At 38.2% G+C, this 27,273-nt stretch overlaps 1 protein-coding gene across 6 annotated transcripts in view; it reads right to left on the bottom strand.

Annotated features, from left to right (window-relative positions):
* kdm6al (lysine (K)-specific demethylase 6A, like) overlaps positions 1 to 27,273 on the bottom strand; it is a 202,826-nt gene that overhangs the window by 96,962 nt on the left and 78,591 nt on the right. For 4 of the 6 annotated variants that reach the window (XR_001814098.3, XR_008397601.1, XM_047158979.2 and 1 more), the window contains exons 11-13: positions 26,750 to 26,848; positions 26,414 to 26,633; positions 25,748 to 25,882 (exon numbers count right to left, since the gene is read on the bottom strand). Coding sequence is in view for 4 of the 6 variants with exons in the window: in XM_047158979.2 (XP_047014935.1) it covers positions 25,748 to 25,882; positions 26,414 to 26,633; positions 26,750 to 26,848 (454 nt within the window). In the remaining 2 variants the exon portion in view is untranslated. The remainder of the gene's footprint in view (positions 1 to 25,747; positions 25,883 to 26,413; positions 26,634 to 26,749; positions 26,849 to 27,273) is intronic. The other 2 variants (XM_053684636.1, XM_017481103.3) reach the window with 2 other exon arrangements.

Below are 27,273 nucleotides of genomic sequence, written 5' to 3' on the forward strand. Positions count from 1 at the left end.
TATTTATTGTGCTGTCAAAAATTGCACAAAAGAAATGAAAGGAAGTAAAAGCTGAATTAGAACACGAGTTTAAAATAAATAAAAATCAGTCCTGCTCTAATCCAACTATACGTGTTGAGCCAGTATACATGTTTCAGTGAGGTAAGAAAACAAGGTTATTAAATATTAGGCACTAGGCAGGTGTAAATTATTAGGTTACTAGGCAGGTGGTTAGCTCGTACTTCTTGAGTCTCCCAAAAACCAAACAAACGAGATACAAAAATTAACAATAAACGATCAATCAAAAAATATACTTTTATTTTACTATTATTAAAAACTTTTTTTTTTCTGCCAACTTAGGACTTTTATCTGAAGTGCCTTTATGTGATTTCTATTTTTAGCTTGATAGGTAGTGTGTTTGCATCACAGGGACAGGGAAAGCTTATCATTGTCTGAATGCTTACAATTGCTTTCTTAGCAGAAATGCTGATGGCATCTTTATTGTGTATGGTCACGTTGGAGCAGTCAAACACTGTCTAAAACCTACTCAACATGGTTCACTGATAAGAAGGAAGGGGAAGCTGCAAGCGGATGCTGTATGTGTATGGCTGTATGTGTATGGCTGTGTGAGCTAGCTAGTTGATTGGCTTTCTTGTTTGACAAATGAATGCACTGCTGAGTATTCACTTGTTTAGGATGAAACATGCAGGTCATATTATTTTAAATGTCTGATTTGGTTTGGTGATGACTCGTGTGATGCAACAGGTATGCAATATTACCCAAGTATGTAATATTTTGTTTAAGTTGAGATAAAATGTGCACTAGAGATTCTAGAGTTGCTAGCAGGTATACAGCCATCTGCTACAATCCAAGTGTTTCACTGTGCCTTGTCTTTTAAAAATTGATGCATTGTAACTTCTTAAAGCAAGTCTGTTCTTGGCCTGAAAGAACATCCAACAACAGAACATGGTCCAGGTTTTAATTTGGACATAGAGCATGGAGTAGGTGGTGTATGGAGTATGGTTCTTCACTCGTGTTTTCTCACTAACTGGATATGTTCTGCAGCAAAGGCACATTCCTGTGCATATAAATATTCATTAACACCTCAAATATAATGAGGCAAGAGGCATTCTAGACCACTTACATAAGTGATTAGTTCAATAAATTCATTTGATCTAGGGCTGCAACTAACGATTATTTTTATAATCGATTGGTTGGCCAATTTTTCCCGATTAATCGGATGGGGGTGAATTTTCAGTACCATTTTTCGTTTATTTAAAATAAAATCCAAACTGAGTGTTACAAATATAAACTTCAGACTAAAACCTTATACAACAGTTTGTCCAATTATAAGACTGAAAAGAACCCAATACACACAGACACACACCAGATTAAAGCTGCAAACAGCGATGAGAGGGCCCTCGCACCTGGGTACACATTGGGGCTGCTCTGACAGGGGAATGACAATTTTTTTTTTAGCACTTTTTAGCACTTACATGTTGTTAGGAGTGTATCATGATGTAAAATGTATCATTTCCTGTTGCCAGAAGGTGGCGCTATGACTATTACTGAATCTTGGCATGTCTTCAGGCCGGGACCTTTATCAAACACGTGACGTTTGGAGAAGATTGGACATTCTGTGTTTGAGTTATAACAACTTCATATTTCGTGGCGAAACACCAAAATTTGTGAGAGCGCCACACGCACACCGTGAAACCTCAAAAGCTTTGCAATTTAGTGTCGTCAATGCCTTTAGATGAGACTGACCAAATATGATGCCGATCTGATGAAAGCTCTAGGAGGAGTACGTTAAAGAACGAGGCCTAGAAATGGCAAAAAACAGAGCAAAAATTTAAGAGAAAAATCAAAATGGCTGACTTCCTGTTGAGTTTAGGGCAAGGGTTCAAGAGAAGTTTTTGTACATATTGGCATCTTACACATGTTTACCGAATTTTGTACATGTGGGTGAAACGTAGCACGAGGTGCACGTCTGTGAAATTTTGTAGGTGGCGCTATCGAGCCATTTTGCCACACCTAAGTTAAATGACCAAATAAATGTATCATTTTGCCATACTTTAATAAGTCTGCCAGATATCCTGAGTTTTCGAGCATCCCAAAGGTGTCAAATGTGCATTTAAAATGTAGGGAGTGCTATGGAGCCTATTAGGCACAACCATGATAAAATCCAACATCACATCGATTAATTTCATAAGACAAATGCATATGTAAAGTTTCCTGGATTTTCAGCCATGTTAAGTCTCTCAAAACACCGTGGGAAACTTTTCATCCAACATGGCCAACTTCCTGTTGGGCGGAGTCAGATAAAACCATGTGAACTTTGTCGCACTTGATGAGAGCAATGACTATGGTAAATCTCGTGCACATCGGAGCAAATTCATACCGACCATTGCCTGCATTCTGGGGCACTATGGAGCTCCTCGACCACGCCCATGCCCTACAGAACTATTACATTTTCACCAGTTCTTATGCGTCTGCCAAGTTTCGTGAGTTTTCGGTTATGTTTAGGCCCTTAAAATCACACGAATGCATGAAAAAAAATAAAAATAAATAATAATAATAATAATAATAAACACCAGAAAAACAGTAGGGCCCTGCATCTCCAGTGCATGCGCCATCAGGTGGACACCGGAGGCACGGCACCTTCGGTGCTCGGGCTCTAATGATAAACATGCCGAAAACAATAAGGCCCTGTACCTCTGGTGCATGCACCCTCCAGTGTTCACCGGAGGTGTGGCACCTTCGGTGCTCAGGCCCTAATAATAATAATAAACACCGGAAAAACAATAGGGCCCTGCACCTCCGGTGCTGACACGGCACTTTCAGTGCTCGGCCCTAATAATAAACAAGCCGAAAACAATAGGGCCCTGTACCACTGGTGCATGCACCCTCCGGTGTTCACCGGAGGCACAGCACCTCTGGTGCTCAGGCCCTAATGATAATAATAATAATAATAATAATAATAATAATAATAATAATAATAATAAACACCGTGAAAACAATACGGCCCTGCACCTCTGGTGCTGACGCAGCACCTTCAGTGCTCGGGCCCTAACAATAAACACCGGGAAAACAATAGGGCCCTGCACCTCCGGTGGACACCAGAGGCACGGCACCTTCGGTGCTCGTGCCCTAACAATAATAATAATAATAATAATAATAATAATAATAATAATAATAAACGGAGCAGATCCAATAGGGCTTCGCAACAGCGGGGCTCGAGCCCTAATAGACACCGGGAAAACAATAGGGCCCTGAACCTCCGGTGCATGCGCCCTCCGGTGTTCACCGGAGGCACGGCACCTTCCCGGATGTCCCAGATTCGGCTTTAGTTTCATTATGATGTACTTATGGTCTAATACTGTATCATGTATGTACATGTTTGCATTGCTTTAAGCCCTCTCTGTATTTCCCGCCTTCTCGCACACCAATTGGTCAATTATAAAAGACTTGCAGCAACTATTGGCCAAATTCCTGCCTCTAAACCATTAGCCTACTCTCAGCAAAAGCGCTGTTGTGTACGCTGTTGTGCTTGACAATAGCAGCAAATGACAGCTGTCCTGAGTCGAAACAATGCCCATGGCCAAATAAGGTAATTTTTAATTTCACGTTATCGCATTGCTTCGTATTACATGGCCATTCAAATGGGTAAATGATGGCAGAAGGTATACTCGTGGGGTCTAATATTTTATATTATTCCATGGACATGGAATGCAGGGAAAATGTAAAACGTATGCAGAGTGAAACTAGTTTTATTTATGAATATGTATGTGATGCTAACAGTGTGCCTTTTTCAGTGTATTAAAGTCTGCATTCATAGTAACACTGTTATGAACGCTATTAAGCCCGCCCCCCCCAAAAAAGGAAAAGACAAAAAAGAGAAAGAAAAAAAGGCATCCTCTTTTTGGAAAACCAGAATATGGTCACCCAACTTTTGTGATATAATGTTAGCTGCATCAGGGACAGTGCTCTTTTATTTATTTATTTATTTATTTATTTATTTACTTACTTGTTTATTTTATTAAAACCAATCCAAACATTGAACATGTTTTTAAGCTCTAAAATAAGCTCTAAATACAAGTGTTTTAGATCATATTGCTTTTCTCTTGACTGTATATACATATGTGACCTTGAAGTAATCCAAAAATAATCAGATTACATTACTTTCATATTGTGATACTTTGATGATGTTACTGATTACATTTTTTATGAAGTAATTTGTAACTGTAACAGAATACATTTTCAAAAGTAACACTCCCAACCCTGTTGATTTGATTGAACATGGTTTGCAGTAATCAGGCCTGGTTTCATCTAGTCCAGTTGAACACCATTATGAATGAAGTTCAATGCAGTCAATAAGACCAAGTCTTTGACTGCTAGGTAATAACATCCAATTGTAAAGAAGGTGACAAACTGCTGCATTAGTAACCAGCTTGTGCAAGTTCATGGTACATGAGTCTGTCAGAGGAGCTCCTAATATTCACATGCTCTTATTTACTGCACATGTTGTAGTTATAAAGAAATATATAACCATGACCAACCTTCACCAACGAAGCAGATAAATGTTGCTTTTAAAACATTAACATGGACTTGAGTTACAAATATTAGCTGATGACTACTGTCTGTTGTCAGTTTTTATTTTTGAGAACATGGTGCCAAGCTAAGAAATTATTTGGTAATACCTGTAGCCCTCTTTCAACCCCCACAGATTGTTTGTAAATGATCAGCACTCAAATTATCAGTAAGGAGCCATATGCCACTTTCTCTCCTCATCATGAGCTGAAAACATTGATCTAAAACAGTTATTGATCACTTAGCAGTTTTTACATAAGAACCACAATTTTGTGCTGTAATACATGTATATTTCGAATTTCACCTAGACTATATCATTGTGACAGTTTTGCTTGCATTTGCCATTAAAAAATATTCTGTGCAAACAAATATTAATTCTTTTGCACGTATACAATTGCATTGCCAAGGACATGCTATCAAAGAACCGTGTGAGGTAGCATTATAAGCTAAATGACAGACGAAATTAAATATTATAAGAAACAACAAAAGTATATTTTTCACAGTTCTAAATGTTACCTCGACAAGCCAACATCCTGGCACGTCATCCACTGAGAAAAGACACCTGTTTATAGGATGACGAGTCACCCTCAAGATTTAATGTTTCACTGGATACGGCCAGTGTTAGCTCCAGTGTTAGCGCAGCTGACGGGCCAGCCTCCTCCTCAGTTGACAGAAAAATCTGCCGAGTTAACACACAATGGGTTAAAGATTAGCCTAGCCTATTTATGACCAAGACAGCAAGGTAATGTTCTGTAAGTACTAGGGCTGCACGATTATGGCCAAAATGATAATCCCGATTATTTTGATCAATATTGAGCTCTCGATTATTTATCACGATTATTTATTGATTTTAGGGACAACATATTTTTATTGCACTTTCACATTTAAATAAACAGACCGCTGCTTTCACCTCCATGTTGTGCTACATTACTGCTAATGTACAAATCTTTACATCAAATACAACCGGTCCTTAAAGTACAACATCTCGTAGAAGCAAAATATAAATAAAATTGTACTCAAAATATAGGATAAGTAAAAATAAAAATACCATCAACTAAATGAAAATAAGCATCAAATATAACAATATTCAACCAAATGAAAACAATTCAGGGCGATACAGAAAAGGCAATAACAGTGTTTACAGGAGGAGAGACGCAACCAAATCACCCAATAGTGGTGCAGGGGTGATGTTATTTTGTACCGAAACCCGGAAGTTAGCATCACACCGGTTCCCTCGACAAAAACCCAATAGATTTTTCGCATAGACTTTTGGATTATTGCAAAAAATAAACTCTGTGATCAACAAAAGTTTACAATACTAACATGTTTTGTCCATCAAGATAATTTTCACAAATGAACACAACGTTTATGAATTTTGAAAACTAAATACAATCGCCAGAAATAAAAAGCTAACCGTACGCTATAAATGAACTACACCACGGTCACTCAACTTCAACGTCACCATCACCAAGCTTCCGACAAACTTTTCCAAACTTGATTTAAAACATTTGCCATAATACGGATTTACTCTGCGGATGAATCTTCATCTACGTTTTTTTGTGTGGGGGAATTGTACCTGAACCAGTTTCAGGGCTCTACGGTAACAATTTCTTTACAATTACAAAAGTACAAAAATTTAGGAGCACAGTCAAAAATTTTGGAGCACGGTTGAAGTTTATTTATTTATTTTTTTAATTTTTTTAAGAGATGGAAACATTAATGTGCCACAATATAACACAAAAGTAGGCATGAGAAAACTTGAGCTTGTCAATGATGACAGAATTTAAGAACACAGTGTGAGCCATGACAAATTAATTTACCTTTTGATAAACTAAATGTAATATTTTCAGTTAATTTTACAGACTGTATGCAAAAAAACAACCGTTAACCTGTTCCACCTTGTAAACAAACACAGTAAACCTCAATGTTCAGTCTTTCAAGTCTGCTCCTCTTAAATATATTTAAAGCTACACTATTAGACATTTCCACCGTCATGGTTCTGGGCTGGAGTCAGTTCTCGACCCGCTCTGTATATATTGTGTATATATATCTGAATAATCTCATATAGGATGTGATTGGGTGAGTTCATTTACCAGTCAGATGCAAAGCGCTTTAGTTTAATGGTGTTCATTAGGGATGCACCGATCAGGATTTTAACGACCGATCCAGATACCAATCTTTTTTTTTTTTGTTTAAGCTTTAATCAGGAGGTCCGTCATAAATAGTTAAATGTAAGCTCTCTGCTCATGGTCACTGTTAATTGAATTAAAATAATTTTGACATGCGTTTTTCTGGTTTTTTTGTTGTTATTCTGTCTCTCACTGTTCAAATAAATCTACCATTAAAGTTATAGACGGATCATTTCTTTGTCAGTGGGCAAACGTGCAAAATCAGCAGGGGATCAAATACTTTTTTCCCTCACTGTATGTATATATATATATATATATATATATATATATATATATATATATATATATATATATATATATATATACACACACACACACATATATATATATATATATATATATATATATACACACACACACACACACACATATGCCGAGTATGCTGAGTTGCTCTATAACTTTTTGCTTCATTAAAGTGTATTTCTGCATGTTGGATGGTCGAGTTGAAGTGGAGAAAAATTAATTTGAGAATAACAAGATGATTAATGGTAATGGGAACTGCACTTACATAGCGCTTTTTTTAACCTTAGTAGTTCTACAAAAGTGCTTTACACTGTGTTCACCCATTCACTCATTGACCCATTCACACACCAATGGTAGCAGAGCTGCCATGGAAGGCACTAGCATGCCATCGGGAGCAACTTTGGGTTCAGTGTCTTGCCCAAGGACAATTTGGCATGTGGAGTCATTTGGGCCGGGAATCGAACCGCCAACCCTACGATTAGTGGACAACCCGCTCTACCACCTGATACACAGCAGCCCTAAAAAGATACAAAGTGCTGTTGAAATAATTTTAAATGGACTGCCGGCATATGAACAAGAAATAACTACCAAGTATTATCGTTTCCAAAAGGTCAATTTTATTGATTTATCAAAAGAGAACTAATGCCAGGAGTGCTGTGACCATAGATATAATAAAATAGATGCCACTTTGGTTAAAGGCAGATTTATACCTTTATGATCATTGTACATGGACGATGGCACAGGGTGAAGTCATACTTGCACATAACATGAGCATGTCCTGTAAGGGGTAGTGTTGCGTGAATGAAATCCGAATTTACAGAATTAGACAGCAAGGAAGGGCCCAAACAAAGATGGGTTCCATGTTTCTCTGTAGGAAAAATAAATAGAATATAACCCAGGCATAACTTTGTTTTGAAAAGTACTGGGGGAAACCTTAGCATATTGATTATAAACTGAGCATTTCTGAAGCGCTTTCAGACGTCCTTATTGAGTATATGAGCGGCTACTAAAGCACTTCAATTTAGCTAGTGTTTAAGTCCACAGTTATTAACTCACTTGTATTATTCATTTATGTTCATTAGAACAGTATCCATACTTTAATAACATTTCTCCTCCATGATAAAACTCGCAGTTCAGGGAGAGTTTTATCATCTTTCATGCAATGTATAGTAATACAGACATGCACAATGTATAGTTAGCTCATGATAGAATCTCTGTGTACCACATGTACCCATGATCCCCCTTCTCAGCATCATGACAGGAAAACGCAAATACCAGGCGTATGGCTGAAATGTCAATGCCATCTCACTCTTTTTCAATTTAATTCAGAGCATCCACCAGGATTTCTGCAAAAACTACTGCATAACAGTGGTGTATTCAGGGCCATACGCACCTATATGCTGTATGCTTACTTTTTCCCCAGGGCCCTTTGCATATAACAACTTCTATGGATCAATATTAGCATATACCCTCAGAATACCCACTTGTTTTGCTACTACAGAAATCCCTAATCTACTCATGTGGTAGCTTCCCCTTTAACTATATCGCATGTTTTTTTGTGATTCTTTGTTGTCATTGGTGCATTTTTATTTGAATTCCCCTATGGCCTATAATTAGTCTCAAAACCAATGCACATATAAACCAGGCATGATACGACGTGATACGAGTGCACAAAACATTATCCACGTGCGAAAACCATCCTCTTGAGGGAGCATTCCCTGCAAACACAGAATGTTCTCCTAACGTTAATATATGGTTCCTGTTTGGTTATTTTTTTGGGGGGGAACCAAGTAATAATGTTCTAGGAATGTTGCAGGGAGGTTTTTTTTTGTAACAACCTAAAGCAAACCTATACAGAACGTTCTCTGGCCGGGCCCAGCTGAAATCTGATTGGCCCCTGAAGTGCCCCTGTCCTGTCAGTCATCTCTGATCTATGTCAGAGCACACCATCAGCTGAGTTGGTCTGTTTGAAATTCAGACTTGCGTAAAAATTTCTTTCTACTGCATCTGGTAATGGCAGGTGTACAGACAATGCATTTTTATCGTGCTCGACCACTTATGCTTCGATGGTACGTACCTATTCAACACTTTAACTAATGTCTCAAAGGACATTAGTGTTACTGTCACTTATCTTCTCTTTGACTAACATTAGGAAGCTAGTTAGCTACAACACACTAGTTAATTTAATAGCTAGTTACCTAGGCTAAGCAATGTTGAATGGTAGCTAGCTAGCTGGCTAATTAGTTAGGTTTCACACATTATTTCACAGTTACACAGTTCAGGGAAGTAAAATATAGCAGCTGACATGTAAAACCTATAATGTTTGGTCATGCCACACAGCCACAGTCATTATTTGTAGTAAATAAAACTAATGCTGTGTCCCATATAAGTGGCAGCTTACACAGAGCTCTGACTTGAATGGAGCACAGCATAATATTAATCAGTGAAGCTCATTTTTAAAATGAGCTTTTGTTTTAACTACAGAGTTTGCCAGAGGTAGTGGCTTCTGATCAAAAAGAAGCCCACCTGCCTGTCGCTGACCGGAAGAGCAGTTAGTGTGAGAAGACATTGAGAAAGAGGGAGAGAATAGGGAGATCTGTTTTTATTAAACAATCTCAGCCTGTTTTGTATAGATTTAATCTAAAATATCAACTCAAGTCAATATAAAAATCCCTTCATATTGCAACGCTGCACTTGAGCTATAATCAGTATATTCGATTTGTTTTTCAGTATAAATATATAAACATCTTTAAAAATGAATAAATTAATCTGAGAACCAAACTGCAGAGGATTAAGTGCATTTTATTTTTCATTTTTGTGTCAAAATACACAAAAAAAGTCTTAATATCCAATGCATGTTTGCTTTTCATGTTAATTTATATTTTTAGTAAGATTTAGATTTTATTTGGTGTTGTGTGTAACATCAGACTGCTAGACACGGCTGTGTGCAAACTTCGTGATATTAAAGGCATATATAGTAAAGTTTATTTATTTATTTATTTGTTTGTTTGTTTATTTTTGTTTGTTTGTTTGTTTGTTTGTTTATGTAATTTTGATATATCCTGATTAACATACATGTAACTTACATTGCCTTTTTTTATTTCTTTGTTAAATTTGCAGATGATGGTGGTAGAAGAAGTAAACTTGTTTTTTTCAAGTGGAGAAAAATGTCTGTTTTTATAGTTCCTTTTTTAATGCTAGTTCTTGTAAATTTTAATCTATGAAAAGATTTTCTTTTTTTTTTTTTTTAAACTAAATGATAATGACTGTTTTGAAAGTCCCAACATTCATGGCTTGTTATTTTATGTAAACAATGGACCAACAAAAACATGGATTGTGTGCCGATTATTTATTTATATAGACTGATTTGTTTTTATTTATGATTAAGGATGCATGAGTGCATGAATACTACAAATAAATTATGAAAATTTAGGTTAAGCCAATGCTATGGGAATGTTAAGAGAACATTATGGGAATGTTAAGAGAACGTCAGGGGAACATTCTGCAAACCTGAAAACAATGTTCTATTTCTGTAAGAAAACTTTTCAAGCTAACCAAGAACAAACCATAAAGATGCATGTTCCGGGAACATGTATGTTTCTGGTCAGATCCAGCCAGTCCAGTTGGTACAGAAAACAAAAATTTTCATGGTGCCATCATGTCAGAACAAGTAAGTCTTACACAAAGTTAACACCTTTCAGAGATCCCATTTTAATAATGTTTGAAGATATTGATTTTGTTTACTCTATGCACTCTAATATAGCTAGCTAGCTAAATATTTGATGTTAGAAAAGCTAATATCACCTTGCAAAAGTTTTCCACAGGCCTCACGTTACTGAAGTTTGCTAAAGCTAGCTGGGTAGCCCTTAAAACCCTTAATGTTAGGTCCAACAAACTCTGTGACCCACACTGACTATATAGCCAACGCTATATATAAGGGCTTTTATAACAGCAGTACAGCTAAAAATAGAGAGGGTCGAGCAAATGCTCATCACAGCCCCATGCTTGCGGTGCCTTAATTGTGCATGCGGAGCAGAAATGAGCCCTTGCAGGGATGGTTTTCCGCTTGCAGATACTGTAAGCTCGTATCGATGTGTACGCACTTGGTTTTTATTGCGGTGCATGGCAATTTATTTATATATCTATCACAACTTTTACTACTGGCCATTATAGCAAAGTGTTTTCTCTTTTTCCCCCTTACAGCTGTTTTGTAATGCCCTTCATTAATTTTACTCTACATTTAAATTAAGGTATTTTTCACCACATTTCCTTTATGGGCTTATCATTTTCCCAAACTGATTAACAAGTAATCTGTAGTTAAATATTCACACTGAGATACAGTGTTGGCAAAGTTACAAATAAATATAAAAAAATATGCATTGAATTAACTGGCTTATGCTTTTCCTTAATTGGTGTCAAGAGTCATTTAATTAAATTAGCAATTTTTTTACATGCAAACAGTAAAACTGTGTAATAGTAAACCTCTTTTTTTTTTTTTTTTTTTTTTTTAGGACCACACTACTGCCGCATACTGTGCAGCATTTGCATGGAAAAATCATTGAGATCTCAAAGTTGGACAACAAAGAACTAGAAAAGTGCATTTCCTGAATGGAGGGTGATTGTGCAGCTTAAGCACAATGGTATTGCTAATATGTTGCTATGTGGTATCCCAGGTGGTTGCAAGGGTGTTGCTAAGTATTACAATGTGGTTTCTAGGGTATTGCTAGGCAGTTGTTATGGTATCTCAGGTGGTTGCTAGGGTATCCCAAGTGGTTACTAGGGAGTTGTTGTTATGCATTTGTTAGAGTATGCCAGATCACTGTTACAGTGTTGTTAGGCATTGCTACGGTGGATGGTAGGGTGTCGCTAGGCGGTTGATACAATATCCCTGGTGGTTATTGCTGTTCAAGTTTCTGATGCCTGCTGAAACCTGATTGGCCAATAACGGCCATGTTTGTGAATTAACCATGTCATTATCAAATATCCAGGTACAGATTAGCACATAGATGCAGAATGCTAAATTTCAGCTTGACTGAACTCATGAGAAACAGTTATCGGTACTTAACTCCTCACTTTATTGATGACCATGGCCCAAACTCTGTTGATGTCCTCAAAACCTTGTGCTCAAATGACCATTCATGTTTCGTTCAAATTCAATTCAATTTTATTTGTATAGCACTTTTTACAATAGACATTGTCTCAAAGCAGCTTTACAGAAATATCAACACGGTATACAGATATTAAAGGTGTGAATTTATCCCAACTGAGCAAGCCACTGAGTGGCGACGGTGGCAAGGAAAAACTCCCTAAGATGTTTTAAGAGGAAGAAACCTTGAGAGGAACCCGACTCAGAAGGGAACCCATCCTCATCTGGGTAACAACAGATATTGTGAAAAAGTTCATTATGGATTTATATGAAGTCTGTATGGCGTTAAGAGCAGCCGTAGTCCCAGCAGTCTGGAATTAAAGAAGATTTGAGCTCCATCCAGAGGCAGAAAGGATCTGGATCTCTAGTATCTCCATAAATTCGTGTGGGGCTCGGCGAAAGGAGAGAGGGAGAAAGTAGAACAGAATCTAGTCAGGGTAGGCTTGAGTAAACAAATACGTTTTAAGCTTAGACTTAAACACTGAGACTGTGTCTGAGTCCCGAACACTAATAGGAAGACTGTTCCATAACTGTGGGGCCCTATAAGAGAAAGCTCTTCCCCCTGCTGTAGCCTTCACTATTCGAGGTACCGTCAGATAGCCTGCATCTTTTGATCTAAGTAGGCGTGGCGGATCATATAAAACCAAAAGGTCGCTTAGATATTGTGGCGCGAGACCATTTAGTGCTTTATAGGTTAATAAGAGTATTTTATAATTAATGCGAGATTTTACTGGGAGCCAATGCAGTATTGATAATACCGGTGTGATATGGTCGTATCTTCTAGTTCTAGTTAGGACTCTAGCAGCTGCATTCTGGACTAATTGGAGCTTATTTATGTTCCTACTGGAACATCCAGACAGTATGGCATTACAATAATCTAATCTAGAGGTGACGAATGCATGAACTAGTATTTCCGCATCATGTAGTGACAATATGTTTCTTATTTTAGAAATATTTCTGAGATGAAAGAAGGCTATCCTAGTAATATTATCTACATGAGCATCAAATGATAGGCTGGAGTCAATAATCACTCCAAGGTCTTTAACTGCTGCACATGATGAAACAGAAAGACCATCCAGAGTAACCATGTGATCAGAAAGAATACTTCTAGCTACACGTGGGCCTAATAAAAGTATTTCTGTTTTATCAGAATTAAGCAGAAGGAAGTTAATTAACATCCAATGTCTAATGTCCTTTACACAATCCTCAACTTTACTAAGCTTATGTCTGTCCTCTGGCTTCGCTGAAACATACAACTGTGTATCATCAGCATAACAGTGGAAGCTAATTCCATGTTTACGAATAATTTGACCTAGGGGTAGCATATATAAAGTAAAGAGCAGTGGGCCTAAAACAGAACCCTGTGGAACTCCAAAAGTAACCTCAGTACGCATGGAGAATTCACCATTTACATCTACGGATGTAATTTACGGACCATTTACATCTCAAATCCATGCAAAGAATCATAATGTATAACTGTATGAGTGAAACAGGCATCACCCCATAACTGATTGGTTGGGGTGGCCATATTGTTTACAAATCTAAACATACTTTTGAAAATTCTTGAGGAACAAGCTCTCATTTGACAACAACTTTGTGAAAAGCCGAAAATCCTAGGACTTGTTTGCAAAAGAATGTTTGGGGTATTTGGTAAATTAACTCAATCTATGTGGGCAGCGCTACATGCTCCAAATTCCAAATTGATCTGATCAGGATCATCTCTCTTGCCTACACAGAGGGAGTGAGTACTATATAACGGACAAATTTCATGTGTGAAGTACCTTCAGTTTGGTGTGCATGACCTTTTATATATTATAGAAATATTTCTTCCATTCATTTCAATGGGGGAAAAAAAAAACTACTGCACACTACAAAAGGCCACTACGCTGGAACCACACAAGCAATCATAAAGCTCTATATAAGCACCCCATTACCGATCAGACCAAGCAACTTGTTATTTTTTCCATTTGGATATCTCAAAAAATTTCAGACTAGTTAAGTGGACAAAATTTTGGCAGACAAATAAGAACTAGAAAATGCAGTGCCTGCGGAAAATGTGAGTGTGTGTTTGTGAAGCAAATCTTCAATGTTGGCTGATTGTTTCTGCATGCTACAGGTAAAAAAAAAAAAAGACTGCATAAGTTGACAAGTAGAGTATTTCCTCTTAGGAACAATCCAAAACAAATACTTTAGAAAGACTGTATTGAAAATACAGGGCCCCAAATTAGAAACTCAATGCAACAAAAGTGAATACAAGTGTTCAAGACAGAAAACCTGTGATCACTGAAACAAAATTGAGTACACATATGATTTCCAATCAGCCTAACTGCACGAACATGGTTATAAAATTACCAGTAAACACCAGAACAATTTTGGACCTATGGGCTGTGTCTATCTGCATGTCAATCATGGCTCCACATACAAATGAATTGCCAGAAGAATTGAAAAACCTGATTGTGAGACTTCACAAAGATGAAAAAGGGTACAGGAAGATTGAATACCGACTAAATATCAAAAGCCGAAACACAGTAGCAGTAGTAATCAGGAAGTGAGGTATAGAATAAGCCGTAGTACAAGTAGCCAGAGCCACAGTGGCCGTCCTCTTAAAATTACGCCGGACAGTGCGCTACTTCCACAATCTAGCTCTGAAAAACAGACGAGCAAGTGCTTCAGACTTGTTACAGAGGTTAGCAATGAAAATCAGAGATTCTGTGACGGCTCAAGCAGTGCAAAGTACACTGTGTCACGTTCCATGGACAGTGCCCAAGAGAAAACCCACACTTGCTCTTCAGCAACAAAACTGCAAGATTATAGAACATGAAAAAGAAGCCTGATCACACCAAGATAAATTTGTTCGGCTTAGATGCGATCCAGCATGTTTGCCATGAACCTGGCCAGGACTACCACAGTGAATGCATAGTCCCGACAGTGAAGCACAGAGGAGGGAGTGAGATTATATGGGGCTTCATGAGTGCAAAAGGTTTTCAGGAGATTACATTTATAGATGGCACCATGAATTCCTGTGGATATACAAAAATAATGTCCGACAAGCTGAATCCTAGTCTCCAGAATCTTGGCAGAAGAGGAATATTCCAGCATAATAACGATCCAAAGCACACTGCCAAAATCACACAAGAGTTTCTAAAGTTTCTAAAGAAGGAAAAAGTGAAAACTATGACCTGGCCAAGTCTGTTTCCTGACTTGAATCCAATAGAATACCTTTGGGGTATTTTAAAGAGAGAGGTAGAGCGACACAACACCACCAGCAAAGAGCAATTGAAAGAATCATCTCTGAAAAACGGAAGAACACCTCTTTGGAAATTTGTGCAGCACTGGTATCCTCCATGCCGTGGAGGAATGAATCAGTCATCAAAAATAAAGGTGGATTTTTAATATAGTAACTAAATTGGTAGTTTTTAATTTTATGAGAGCAAATTAGAGATGCTATCGGCCGATAGTTTAAAAACATCCGATGACCAGGGCCAACTGTACCCTGTCAATAAAAAGAGGGCGGGAAAACACTTTGATTTTGTAAAGATGATGTCTCTTGTGTGGAATGATGACAAAACTGCAGTTTACAAGCTCTGTAAGCTCAGCACTGCTAAAAATTTTACACCGGAAGTAGCAGCAACCCCCCCGCCGTTACTAGCGCTGCTCGTTCCGAATTAAAGTCATTAAAGTACACAGTTAAAAGATTTAAATGAAGATGAGTTGTAAAAAGGTATATATTGCTATATATTGCACAAAAAAATATTTGTAGAGTAGTATTTTTCATATGTAGCTAATGAGTTAGTATAATAAAAAAAAAAGGTTTATATTAGGGCTATATATTACCAGTTTTATATTCAATGATGAAGTTGTCATGAAATCAGAGAGGGAACTCGGAACTACAGTTCCCAGCAGCTACGGCACCATAGTCACATGACCACTGTCACGTCGCAGCGAACCAGCAACTACAATTCCCAGAATACAACCCAAACTACAAACATGGCCGAGAAGGACTACACTTCACGGACACCTGCACCCAATCACACACACAGTATTTAAGTGATGGTTAAAGCATTACTAGTTTGCGAAGTAAGCGCTCAGCAGCCTCGTCTCTGTTGTGAACTAAGCCTTAGACTCCGTATTCGCTATCCTGGTTTTGATATTTGCATTGTTTGTTGACTACAATTCTCTGCCTAAGCCTAGAACTGCCTGTTTGCCTGATCAACTGACCTCTGCTTGCCTTGTGACTATGCTTTCTGCCCGATCCTCATATTTCGGAGTTATTCCTACCTGCGCTTGCTTCAGTCTCAGGTACTGTATCGTAACAACCACCTGCAACTGAATCATGTTTCTGTTAACGAGCACTCATGTATATAGCCACAGTTTGCACTGCACTCTTTGTTTCACGTTTGTCTTACTTTACCTTTGTCCCTTTTACCGTGTTTTGTTTCTTTACTTTATGTTTAGTCTTTGCCACAGTGTTTGCCTTGGTCATAGTGTCTTTTGTTGGTTTATTTATTAAAACGTTTAAAATTCTGCACCTGCATCCGTCTCAACTTAAAAGCGTGACAGAAGTAGAAATGCTTTTGTTAGTGGCAAGTGAATGTGAAGCCTATCAGGAGGTTTTTTAGAATTCAGTCAGTGTTAATATGAATTAATAACATTCTTATGAATTAATAACTTTAATCTTCAGAATGTAGTCCATGTGTTAATGTTAATTAGAGTAATGTGTTTTCTGTTAATGAGACCAGTTACTGTGAAACAACTTGTTGAAATGGAGAGAATAAAGTTTTTATTTGCCTTTCTCTCAGAATTGTGGAATTAATTATTATTAATTTAAAAGAAGGCATAAAAGACATACAACTATCTGTATCGGTTATGGGTATTGGCCGATATCACTCTGAATAATCGGTATCGGCTGAGAAATTTAGTATTGGTGAATCTCTAGAGCAAATACCCAATTGTTCATTTAGAAGTAATGCAATTACTGTAAGCTGATACAATTTTGAATCATTTGGCATTTAAGTGATCCACACACACAGACAGCAGTGCATGAAAGTTTGTGAACCCTTTAGAATTTTCAATATTTCTGCATAAATATAACCTAAAACTTCATCAGATTTTCACACTTTAAGTCTTAAAACTAGACAAATAGAACCCAATTAAACAAACGAGACAAAATATTATACTTGATCATTTATTGAGGAAAATTATCCAATATCACATCTGTGAATGGCAAACGTATGTGAACCTTTGTTTTCAGCATCTGGTGTGACCCCCTTGTGCAGCAATATCTGCAACTAAATGCTTCTGGTAACTGTTGATCAGTCCGGCACTATTCCTTAGTACAGAACAGCTTCAACTCTGGCATGTTGGTGGGTTTCCTCAATGAACTGCTTCAGGTCCTTGCACAACATTTCTATTGGACTAATGTCAGGACTTTGACTTGGCCATTCTAAAACATTAACATCAATGATGGCACGCTGTCCTGGCACAGATGCAGCAAAACAAGTCCAAAACATGATAGTACAGCCACCATGTTTCACAGATGGCATAAGGTTCTTATGCTGGTATGCAGGGTTTCCTTTCACCAAACATAACACTTCTCATTTAAACCATTTAGTCTCATTCATCCAAAAAACTTAACAGTAGCCTTCTGGCTTGTACACGTGAACTTTAGCGAATGCAGACAGGCAGTGACTTTCTTCTTGCAGCCCTGACATGCACACCATTATTCTTCAGTGTTCTCCTGATGATGGACTCATGAACATTAGCCAATGTAAGATGTAACATTAGCCAACGTAAGGCCTTTAGTTGCTTAGAAGTAACCCTGGATTCCTTTGTTACCTTGTGGACTATTACGTGTCTTGCTCTTGAAGTGATCTTTGTTGGGAAATCACTCCTGTGGAGGGTAACAATGGTCTTGAATTTAGTTAATTTGTACACAGTATGTCTTACTGTGGATTGGTAGAGTTTTGTAACCTTTTCCAAGCTGATGAGCATCAACAACTCTTTTTCTGAGGTCCTCATAAATATCCTTTATTCATGCCAGGACACACTTCCACAAACAAGTTGTGAAAAATCAGTCTTTGATTGATCCCTGTTCTTTAAATTAAACGGGGTGCTCACTTACATCTGATTGTCATCTCATTGATTGAAAACACCTGACTCTAATTTAGTCACAGGGCTTGCACAAGGGCCAAATTTTGATAGCCACACGACTAGGTGAGAACATCTCCAAAACAGCAGGTTTTGTGGGGTGTTCTCAGTATGCAGTGGATAGTACCTACCAAAAGTGGTCCAAGGAAGGACAACCAGTGAACCGGCAAGAGGGTCATGGGTGCCCAAAGCACATTGATGCATGTGGGGAGCAAAGGCTAGCACATCTGGTACTATCTTACAGAACAGCCACTGTAGCACAAATTGCTAAAAAAAATTAAAAAATAACTAAAAAATTCATACTGACTATGATAGAAAGATGTCAGAACACAGTACATCACAGCTTGCTGCATATGGGGCTGCGTAGGCTCAGACCGGTCACAGTGCCCATGCTAACCCCTGTCCACTGCTGAACGCAACTACACTGGGCATGTAAGCGTCAGAAATGGACCATGGAGCAATGGAGGAAGGTGGCCTAGTATGATGAATCAAGTTTTCTTTTACAGATGTGGCCATTAAAAATGAAGGTCAAAAGAAACGGGATCGTACAGTTTCATGCGGTATCAAGTGGAATCACATGCATGCTGCGGGCAGAGGTAATGCAAGACCAGTAGGGGGCAGTCATTTGAATAAACACGGCTTGTAGTAGATACACTAGTTCTACCTAGACATATACTGTAAACACATATATTCTTTTACCAACCAAACCGTGCTGTTTCTTGTACTGAAGCCAATGATCTGCTTGTGCTTGGCCTGCAGATGTGTGAACCTCTCTCAGAACCATTTTGAAACGAGCAGCAGAGCACATTAAATGTTGTCAAGCCTGAAATGGAATGTGTGGTCGGTTAGATTTAAGAAAAAAATATTACATATGGTTTACATAAAAATATTAAGTTTCTCATCAACACTTACAATAAACCTAATTTAGGCAAGTATCTAATTACAAGAATGAGTGTGCTCGAGTCATATAGTACAGTATAGTAGAGTAACTAAAGTAATAAAATTAACTATAGTATTTAAATGAATGTGGCTACAGTATATGTATTAGAATAGCACAGCAGTAACATGCAGGTTTATTACGTGAGTGACTGGGGTTCGTGGCTCAGCTCAGTTTAGTGTCTTTTAAATGAGCAGGGTTCTTATCTCTGTAGAAATTTCCTCAAGGTAATGTTGAATTAATTCAATCTTCTCCTTTCTTTCCAATGGAAACTTTTTTATTTTCTTGGATTAAAAGTTTTACTATTAAAAAACTGGTTTAAAGTGAACACAGAATTCACACACTGAAAAAAAGCTCATTGAATTTACTTAACTCAAATTCATACTTCAGTTCCACGTGATTTAATTCAGTTACATTAACATAATTTGTTTTCGTACATCAAACATGATTTGTTCATGTATTTTCAATGTTAAATAATTAAACCAAATATTCAAACATTTTATGTATTCATTTAAACATGTGGCAACAATTATCAAATGTGTTGTTACAGAAAGAGAATATTCACAAGGTGATTTACACATCCTGACTATCATGGATACTCAGAAGTGGATAGTAACGTGCTACATTTACTTCAGTAAGTTTAAAAAAACTAAATAAATAAAATAAAATTTTAAAGTTAACTGGCCATACTTATACTCTTACTCAAGTTAATTTTTAATCACAGAAATGTACTTTTACTTCACTACATTCGGTTCCTTTGTTACCGTTAAATATTAATGAATATATGTAGTTTAATTAGTTTAAATCAGGGGTGTCAAAATCAATCACACAGGGGGCCATAACTCAAATCACACTTTAGGTCGCGGGCCGAACAGGATAAACATTTATTGAACAGACTAAAACTTTACGTTTTTTTTTTTTACATAAATATGAATCGAAACAGACAGGATACAATATTATTCCAAAATAAATAAACTTTAAATAACTTTAAAAAATATTGCTCTCCATAAAAATATCTACTGTCAAAATTATACAAATTCAAAATATGAACATGCTGCAAAAAAAACCTGAACATATAAATAAAAATTGTGCTTTTAAGTAAAAGTTAAAATAATAACAAATCAAAACATTTCATTTATTTTGCACTTATGCCATTTTGTCAGAGCTGGATGCTTGGCATCTTTTCTTGGCAACAAGTTCGTTTATGTTTGGGGTAAGGTTCTGTGTTGTGGAGATTCTCAGGATGGACTGCAGGTGTTCATCAGTGAGACGACTCCTGTGTGATGTTTTGTTAGTCTTCATCACAGAGAACAGCTTCTCACACAGATATGTGCTACCAAACATGCACAAGGTTCGAGCCACATGTAGACGGAGCTGGGGCATTACGTCAGGAATGAAGCGAGTGAACAGTGCAGGCCCCACAGTGCCGTACTCTGTCTTTTTAGTGTCCCTTTACACTGCAGCTCTATCAGCTCCATCTGAATCTGTACAGGTGCAGTTTCCACCTCGATGGCAAATGGGTTGTGAAGCAGCTCGAAATTACTTTTCTGTGCTTCAAACTCACCAATGCGCCATGCGAACTCAGTGTGAAGTGCGCTCAGTTTATCAGCAAAGTGTGCATTTGGGAACACCATGGCGCTGACTTGGTTCAACATTACTTAGCAACAGGGAAAGTGAGACAAATTGCATTGGTGCATCTGTGTCTCCCATAAGATCAGCTTCACTTGAAATGCCTTCACTGCATCATACATATCAGTGATCATGCGGTCCCATCCCTGGAGCTGAAGGTTTAAGATGCTGAGATGACATAACTAGTCAGCCAGAAACACCAACTCACATTTCCACTTTGTCATCCCGCAGAAGTGTGGAGTCTTTTCCTTTACTGTCCAAGAACTGACAGGTTTCCTCACCCAGCTCAAAAACTCTATTGAGAACTTTTCCCCGACTTAGCCACTGCACCTCTGTGTGATAAGGCAAGTCACCAAACTCAATCTATTTCCCTTATAAAAGACTGAAATTGGCAGCGATTTAACCCTTTGTCTCTGATAAAGTTTACGGCTTGCGTTATAGTGCTCATTACATGTTCCATTTTTAGGACTTTACCGCAAAGCGATTCCTGGTGTATGATGCAATGATATGCTGTCAACTCACCAGTACAGTTCTCCTCCTGCATTTTTAACCGCATCCTTCCCACTAGTCCACTTTTTTCACCGCACATCGCCGGTGCTCCATCTGTTGCAAGTCCAACAAGTTTGTCCCAAGGCAGTTTCATATCGGTTACACTTTGACATATGTTTTCAAAAATGTCTTTTCCTGTTGTTGTCCCGTGCATCGATTTAATGTCCAATATTTCCTCTGTAACGCACAAACTGGAGTCTACTCCACGAATGAAGATGGCCAGCTGTGCAGTATCAGTCATGTCAGTACTTTCATCCACAGCAAGGGAGTATGCAACAAAGTTTTTGCCTCTTTCAATCAACTGTGTTTTCAAATCAGTGGCCATCTCACAAACCCGATCAGAGACTGTATTTCTAAAATTATCTCACGGGCCGGATATAATTGTACGCCGGGCCCGATGTGGCCCGCGGGCCTTGAGTGTGACACATCTGGTTTAAATGATGTATAATGTGGTCGCAAGCCTCGCAATACGCTACAGTGGTCTGACAACACCCGCTCACGTTTTTAGCGTCCTGGAGAGGGGGAAGAAGCGGGCATGTCCGGACACACACACACACAGTTCTCAATGTAGTCTGAAAATCAGAATTTCCCTTGATCTTAATCAGAAAACAAGTCACTAGTTAAGAAGTAACTAGTAACTTGAGTCGTCTTCTCATCATATACGTTATTACTCTTACTCAAGAAACATTATTACTTTTACTTTCCGCCACTGCATCTTTATCCCCATTGAACAGTTGCTCTATAAGGGTTTAGTGCTACCTGACTAGCTATGTTGGACGTGTGAAAAGGAAGGTGTGAATGGAATTATCCACACCCAACCCCAAGTACAGCATTCCTTTTCTAAAAAAAAATGTCATTGTAAAATAATGTTAAAACCCAGCCTATTCAGCTGTTTTCCCACTCCAGCATTCAACAATACACACACACACAAAAAACAAGTTTCATTTGTCCATTTGTCCTACATATAAACACCCATCTGGAAATGATGAAAACACCCATGAAAACACCCATCTGAAATCAACTTGAAAGTAGATTTAAACAGCTTGGAACATACACACTGCAAAATTCCTCCATGGTATCTCAAAAAGCCTCAAATCCATCTGGCTTTAACAAGGAACCAAAAATCCAAAACATATCCAAATGATTTCCGTCCAAAAATTTTATTTTTTGATCTACAGTTAAATAAAATGTAAACTGGACAATTAGGCTATACAACTGCACCTATTTCTGGACATTGCTTGATCTAAATATTCTAACTAATGAATAAAAATCACAAACATGACACTTGTGAACAAAACAAGTGTTTTATTAAATTAAAAAAATATATAATATAGTTGTCTTGAATATCTCTGCAGCTAATTAAAAATATAAATGGGCTGTCCATCAATTGAAAGTACTCTGTCAGAGGTCAAATTTAAAGTAGCATTTTTGTATTTAGTTAATTCGGTTTCTGAATAAATAAGCATTATGTCATCAAATCACAAGTCTGTTTTGATTTGATGGTCAGAAGCTGTACTAAATGGTGAATGACCTAAAAATCACAAACATGACACTTGCAAATGAAGTAATTTTATATATGTAATTGTCATATCACAGCAAACCAGTGACATTTCCCATCTTGCACAGTGGCCTACAAACATGGCCGCCATGGACTGCAATTCCCAGAACACTCCCATTCACTCTAATCACACACACCTGCATCCTATTCATAGCACTCACAACCGCTACATAAGAGAACTTTTGAACACTATGACTTCGCGAAGTATTATGCTCAGTTGCCTAGTCTCTGAGGTATTTCCAAGCCTTATGTATGCTTGGAAATATGCTTATGTATGTAAGCCTCTTGTATGCTTTTCTGGTTCTTGACTTTGTTTACCCTGTTGACTCCGATTCTCTGCTCTGCCTTGTTTAGCCTGTCTGCCTAATCGCTTGACCCTAGCCTGCCTTGGACTTTGTTTTCTGCCTGATCCTTTCTATTATTTTGATTAAACTGCCATACCTGCACTTGCTTCTGTCCCACACCTACATTATGTGGCAGAGTACTTCGCCCCTGGAAGCAGGAGGAAAGTGGAGGAGACATCACGCTAGGCGTGAGAGGCCGTGTCTTCGCCCGCAGACAAGAGTCTGAGGTCGAAGAGACGGCCTCTCACGCCAAGTTCCTGTCTGAGGTCGAAGAGACGGCCTCTCACGCCAGGTTCCTGTCTGAGGTCGAAGAGACGGCCTCTCACGCCTAGTGTGACGTCTCCTCCTCTTTCCTGCTGCTTCCAGGGGCGAAGTATTTGGCCACATAATGTAGGCATAGGACAGAAGCAAGTGCAGGTATGGCATTTTATGTGCTGAAAGCATACAAAGAAGCACTACCGTCCTCTTTCCCTGATTCCATCCATATTACCTGCATGGCACACATCATGAATTTGATTGGAGGTGCCTTCTGTAAACTCTTCACTGACTTGAACACATTTATGATGTACTACAGTCAGATATTTTACATGGCAGGGGGTCACTAAGAAAACACCTGTCCTACTTGTCTGGCAAACTGAATGGCAGTAAACCAACCATGTTCCCAAATCAATGTACTACCTGTGGGAACTCAAGGTTCTCTGCAGTGCAATATCATACCGAGCATTTCACTCATTACAGGGAATTTCTACTGGCAGAAATGCAGGTACTTTTAAAGCATAAAATCAATTTAAGCTAGTTTAAGCTAATTGTTGTGGGTACAGCATGAATACAATAACCCAAACCCCCTCTTTTTCATGTGTTCCCTACACGTTCGATTGAACATTTTGTCTGACAAGTGTCTTTTTCAAAGCAGTCATCCTGTCACAATGAAGATATTTGAGTACTTTGAGGATCTGCAGATAAACTTGTGGCAAAAACAAACAGCTTAATGATAAGGTGTGTAGTCAGTAATTCTCACAATGTGTTGTCTCATGAACTCAAGAAAATGAGGTGAAAGCAGCATTCAGTGATGCAGATGAAAAGCTAAGTAAGTATATAGAGCATGGACAACCTGGTATTGAATCTCTCAAAGAGGTTAGAATTTTTGAGCCACAATGCCTTGCATTCATGGATGACAGCCCCAACAGCTACAAAGCCATTCCTGGCTTCTCCTCAGCGCCTGAGGATGAGATGAATAGCTACATCACCAACCTCGATCCGGCAGTACTTCAAGCATCTGTGACTGGGATTGTAGACCTCGACACCTTTTGGGTGGGTCTACAGCACATGCTTCCTGTGTAGAGCAAACTGGCCCTGCTCTAGAAAGATTCCAACTCTCCAGATGCAGAACTCAGCAACAGCATCTATAAAATTGTTCTCTCCAACTAAAGGAACTCTACTTCAAGCAGTAACTTGAGGGCTCTGGTCTAATATATTACAATCAGAAAGTGGACAGTGGTCTTCTGGAAATGGATGACCCACTGCTCAAAAGTGAAATGTAATTGCCTCTGCCAAATGTGGCTACACAGTTCCAAAATATGTTTGCAAGTTTAGGGTATATTAGAATGTCCTATAATCAATGTTTGTTTTCTATTTGTTTAAAGTATGTGTTGATGATAAAGTTTGATTTTGTGCCTAAATTGCAGAGCAGTGAATTAAGAGATCGATCGTAATGTCACCTGCCTTTTTGCTTTATGTGAGTTATTATCTGAGATACTGAGCCTGTGTGAATTGGGGTTACATATATTATCTACATACAAATTACTACACCTGCTATTTGTGCATGTTCACATAGTTCAGTTGGGGAAATTTGTGGGTCAGAATTTGGTTAAAAAAAATAAATAAACAAGCTTTATGCATTTTGTTTGTTCTTTGTGTAATTATACACAATTATACATACTATTATACGTCTGACATCATACAATAATATTGTAAATGGATAAAGTTGGTATCCTATTATAAACTTTGCAAATGTTCCGCAACATTACCACTACAATTACGTTACCACTACAAAATCAGTAATTCTGATCTCAAAAATCATAAGAAAAAATTATATCTTGGTGGGATTGCGTGTGTGTATAGGAATCGTGTACGGCATCTAGATTACTTATCTCTACAGCTGTGACAGGGAACAACCCCTAAACACATTTAAAACAGGAAATCTAAAGCTACACTAGTGAAGCCCAAACACATACACCATGCTTCTCTTTGTTTATTAATATAAGACTGTCAGGAAAATTAGTCTTTCCTCTGTAACATAAAAGTTGAAAAGTGAGAAACATGGTTGAGGCGATTAAGCCACGTGTCAGATGTGATGTGTTTGTGTGTGTGTGTGTGTGTGAGAGATAGTGAGTTTAGGGATTACTGTGATCAGCGTGTGTATCTATCTGGTCTCACCTGCTGAGCTGTGATCTGGACGCCCTGTCTTGAGGTAAGCTCTGCGGGGATTGGGAGGCTCCATGCTTCCTCAATATTAGGAAGCATTTTACTTTTACTCGGTAGACTAGTGTGATGAAGGTTACACAACTGAGCCTAGGATGAAAACGCGTGAAAAACATATTTAAACAGCAATCTATGGTTGGATGTCGTAACAATTTACAAAAGTGCTCTTAGGCTTAAGTTTAGAGGTGCATCTAGATAGGTCACGCTGTAGTGTAGAAGTCACTGATCATGGAGGCCTCAAATTTATGATGTAATTCGTTTAAACATGAATTCCTATTATTATTAATTTTGAAAACGTGCCTCTTTCACACGAACAGAGAATGGGGAAGATATGTCAAAGAACTGAAAATACTGAAAAAGCATGTAATGTAAAACAATGAAATGTTCAGAACCAAAAGAGTCAAATTCATCAGTAGCAGCTACAGAGCGAGCACAAAAAAAGAACAGAAAACTCTAAAGAATCCTACCACTCATGCTTACTGCCAGCCAATTACGTCCGCACACATGTGCACACAGAGACCAAAACAAACACACACAGGCTCAGGGGGTCAGAATTAAACTTGTACACAGTTGTCAGTAATCAAGTCTGGATGCCATTAGCTGCTATGCTGTCCAAGTTACCTGCAGGTATTTGATGCGGGTAGTGATTGCTGCGATGTTGCTGCAGCTTTTGCTGCGTGTGGCATTAATATAGCACTTGATGGCATCTTGGGGCTGATAGCAGGACTCGTAGAGCGTGCCCAGGTCCATCCAGGCTGCAGCATGACTGTGGTCCAACTGAACAGCACAGATGTATGCCTGAAGAGCATCCATGGGCTGATTCTGCTGCTGATACAGCACCCTGAGTGAGAATAAGGCAAAATAGGGACCAAAAGTAAGTTAAAGTGACCAAAAATGTATTAGAAAGAAAAAGAAAAATCCAAAACTGCAACAAAACCAAACATTCCACAACCATACCCTATGGAGCACCAAGTATCTGCACTGGCCTCAGATTTGTCTATGGACTGCCTGTAAGAAATGAATGCATCCTGCACTTTCCCAATACTTGAGTAGCACCTACAAAGAAGCAATAAACAGAAGGAAAATCACAAGTCCACATAGTATGCCATGACAGGTAAAATTATGTTTAGTAACAGCAAGCTATTTGCACCAATAGGACAATTACTTCCAAGATTCAGCACAAAAGTAACATTGTACTAACCATTATGTCAGACCCAGTATGCTAATCATGATCAGGTTTTTTGCCTCTGCCTCAACTGTTGTTGCCTAATATCAAGACATTTTATCAGGTGCTATCCAGACAATCTCACAATTCCAACCACAAGAACAGTTTGAACAATGTGAATAGCAGGTGTGACAGGTACACCCAGTCATAATGTAATTAAAGCTTCCCAAGGAAGTGGAACTTAAAGGCATTTGTCTTGCTTGATCTATATACATCAACCCCATCAACCTTTCAACACAATCAAAAAGAAGCCCAA

Source organism: Ictalurus punctatus, chromosome 12, assembly GCF_001660625.3.
Source record: "Ictalurus punctatus breed USDA103 chromosome 12, Coco_2.0, whole genome shotgun sequence".
Lineage (NCBI taxonomy): Eukaryota > Metazoa > Chordata > Actinopteri > Siluriformes > Ictaluridae > Ictalurus > Ictalurus punctatus.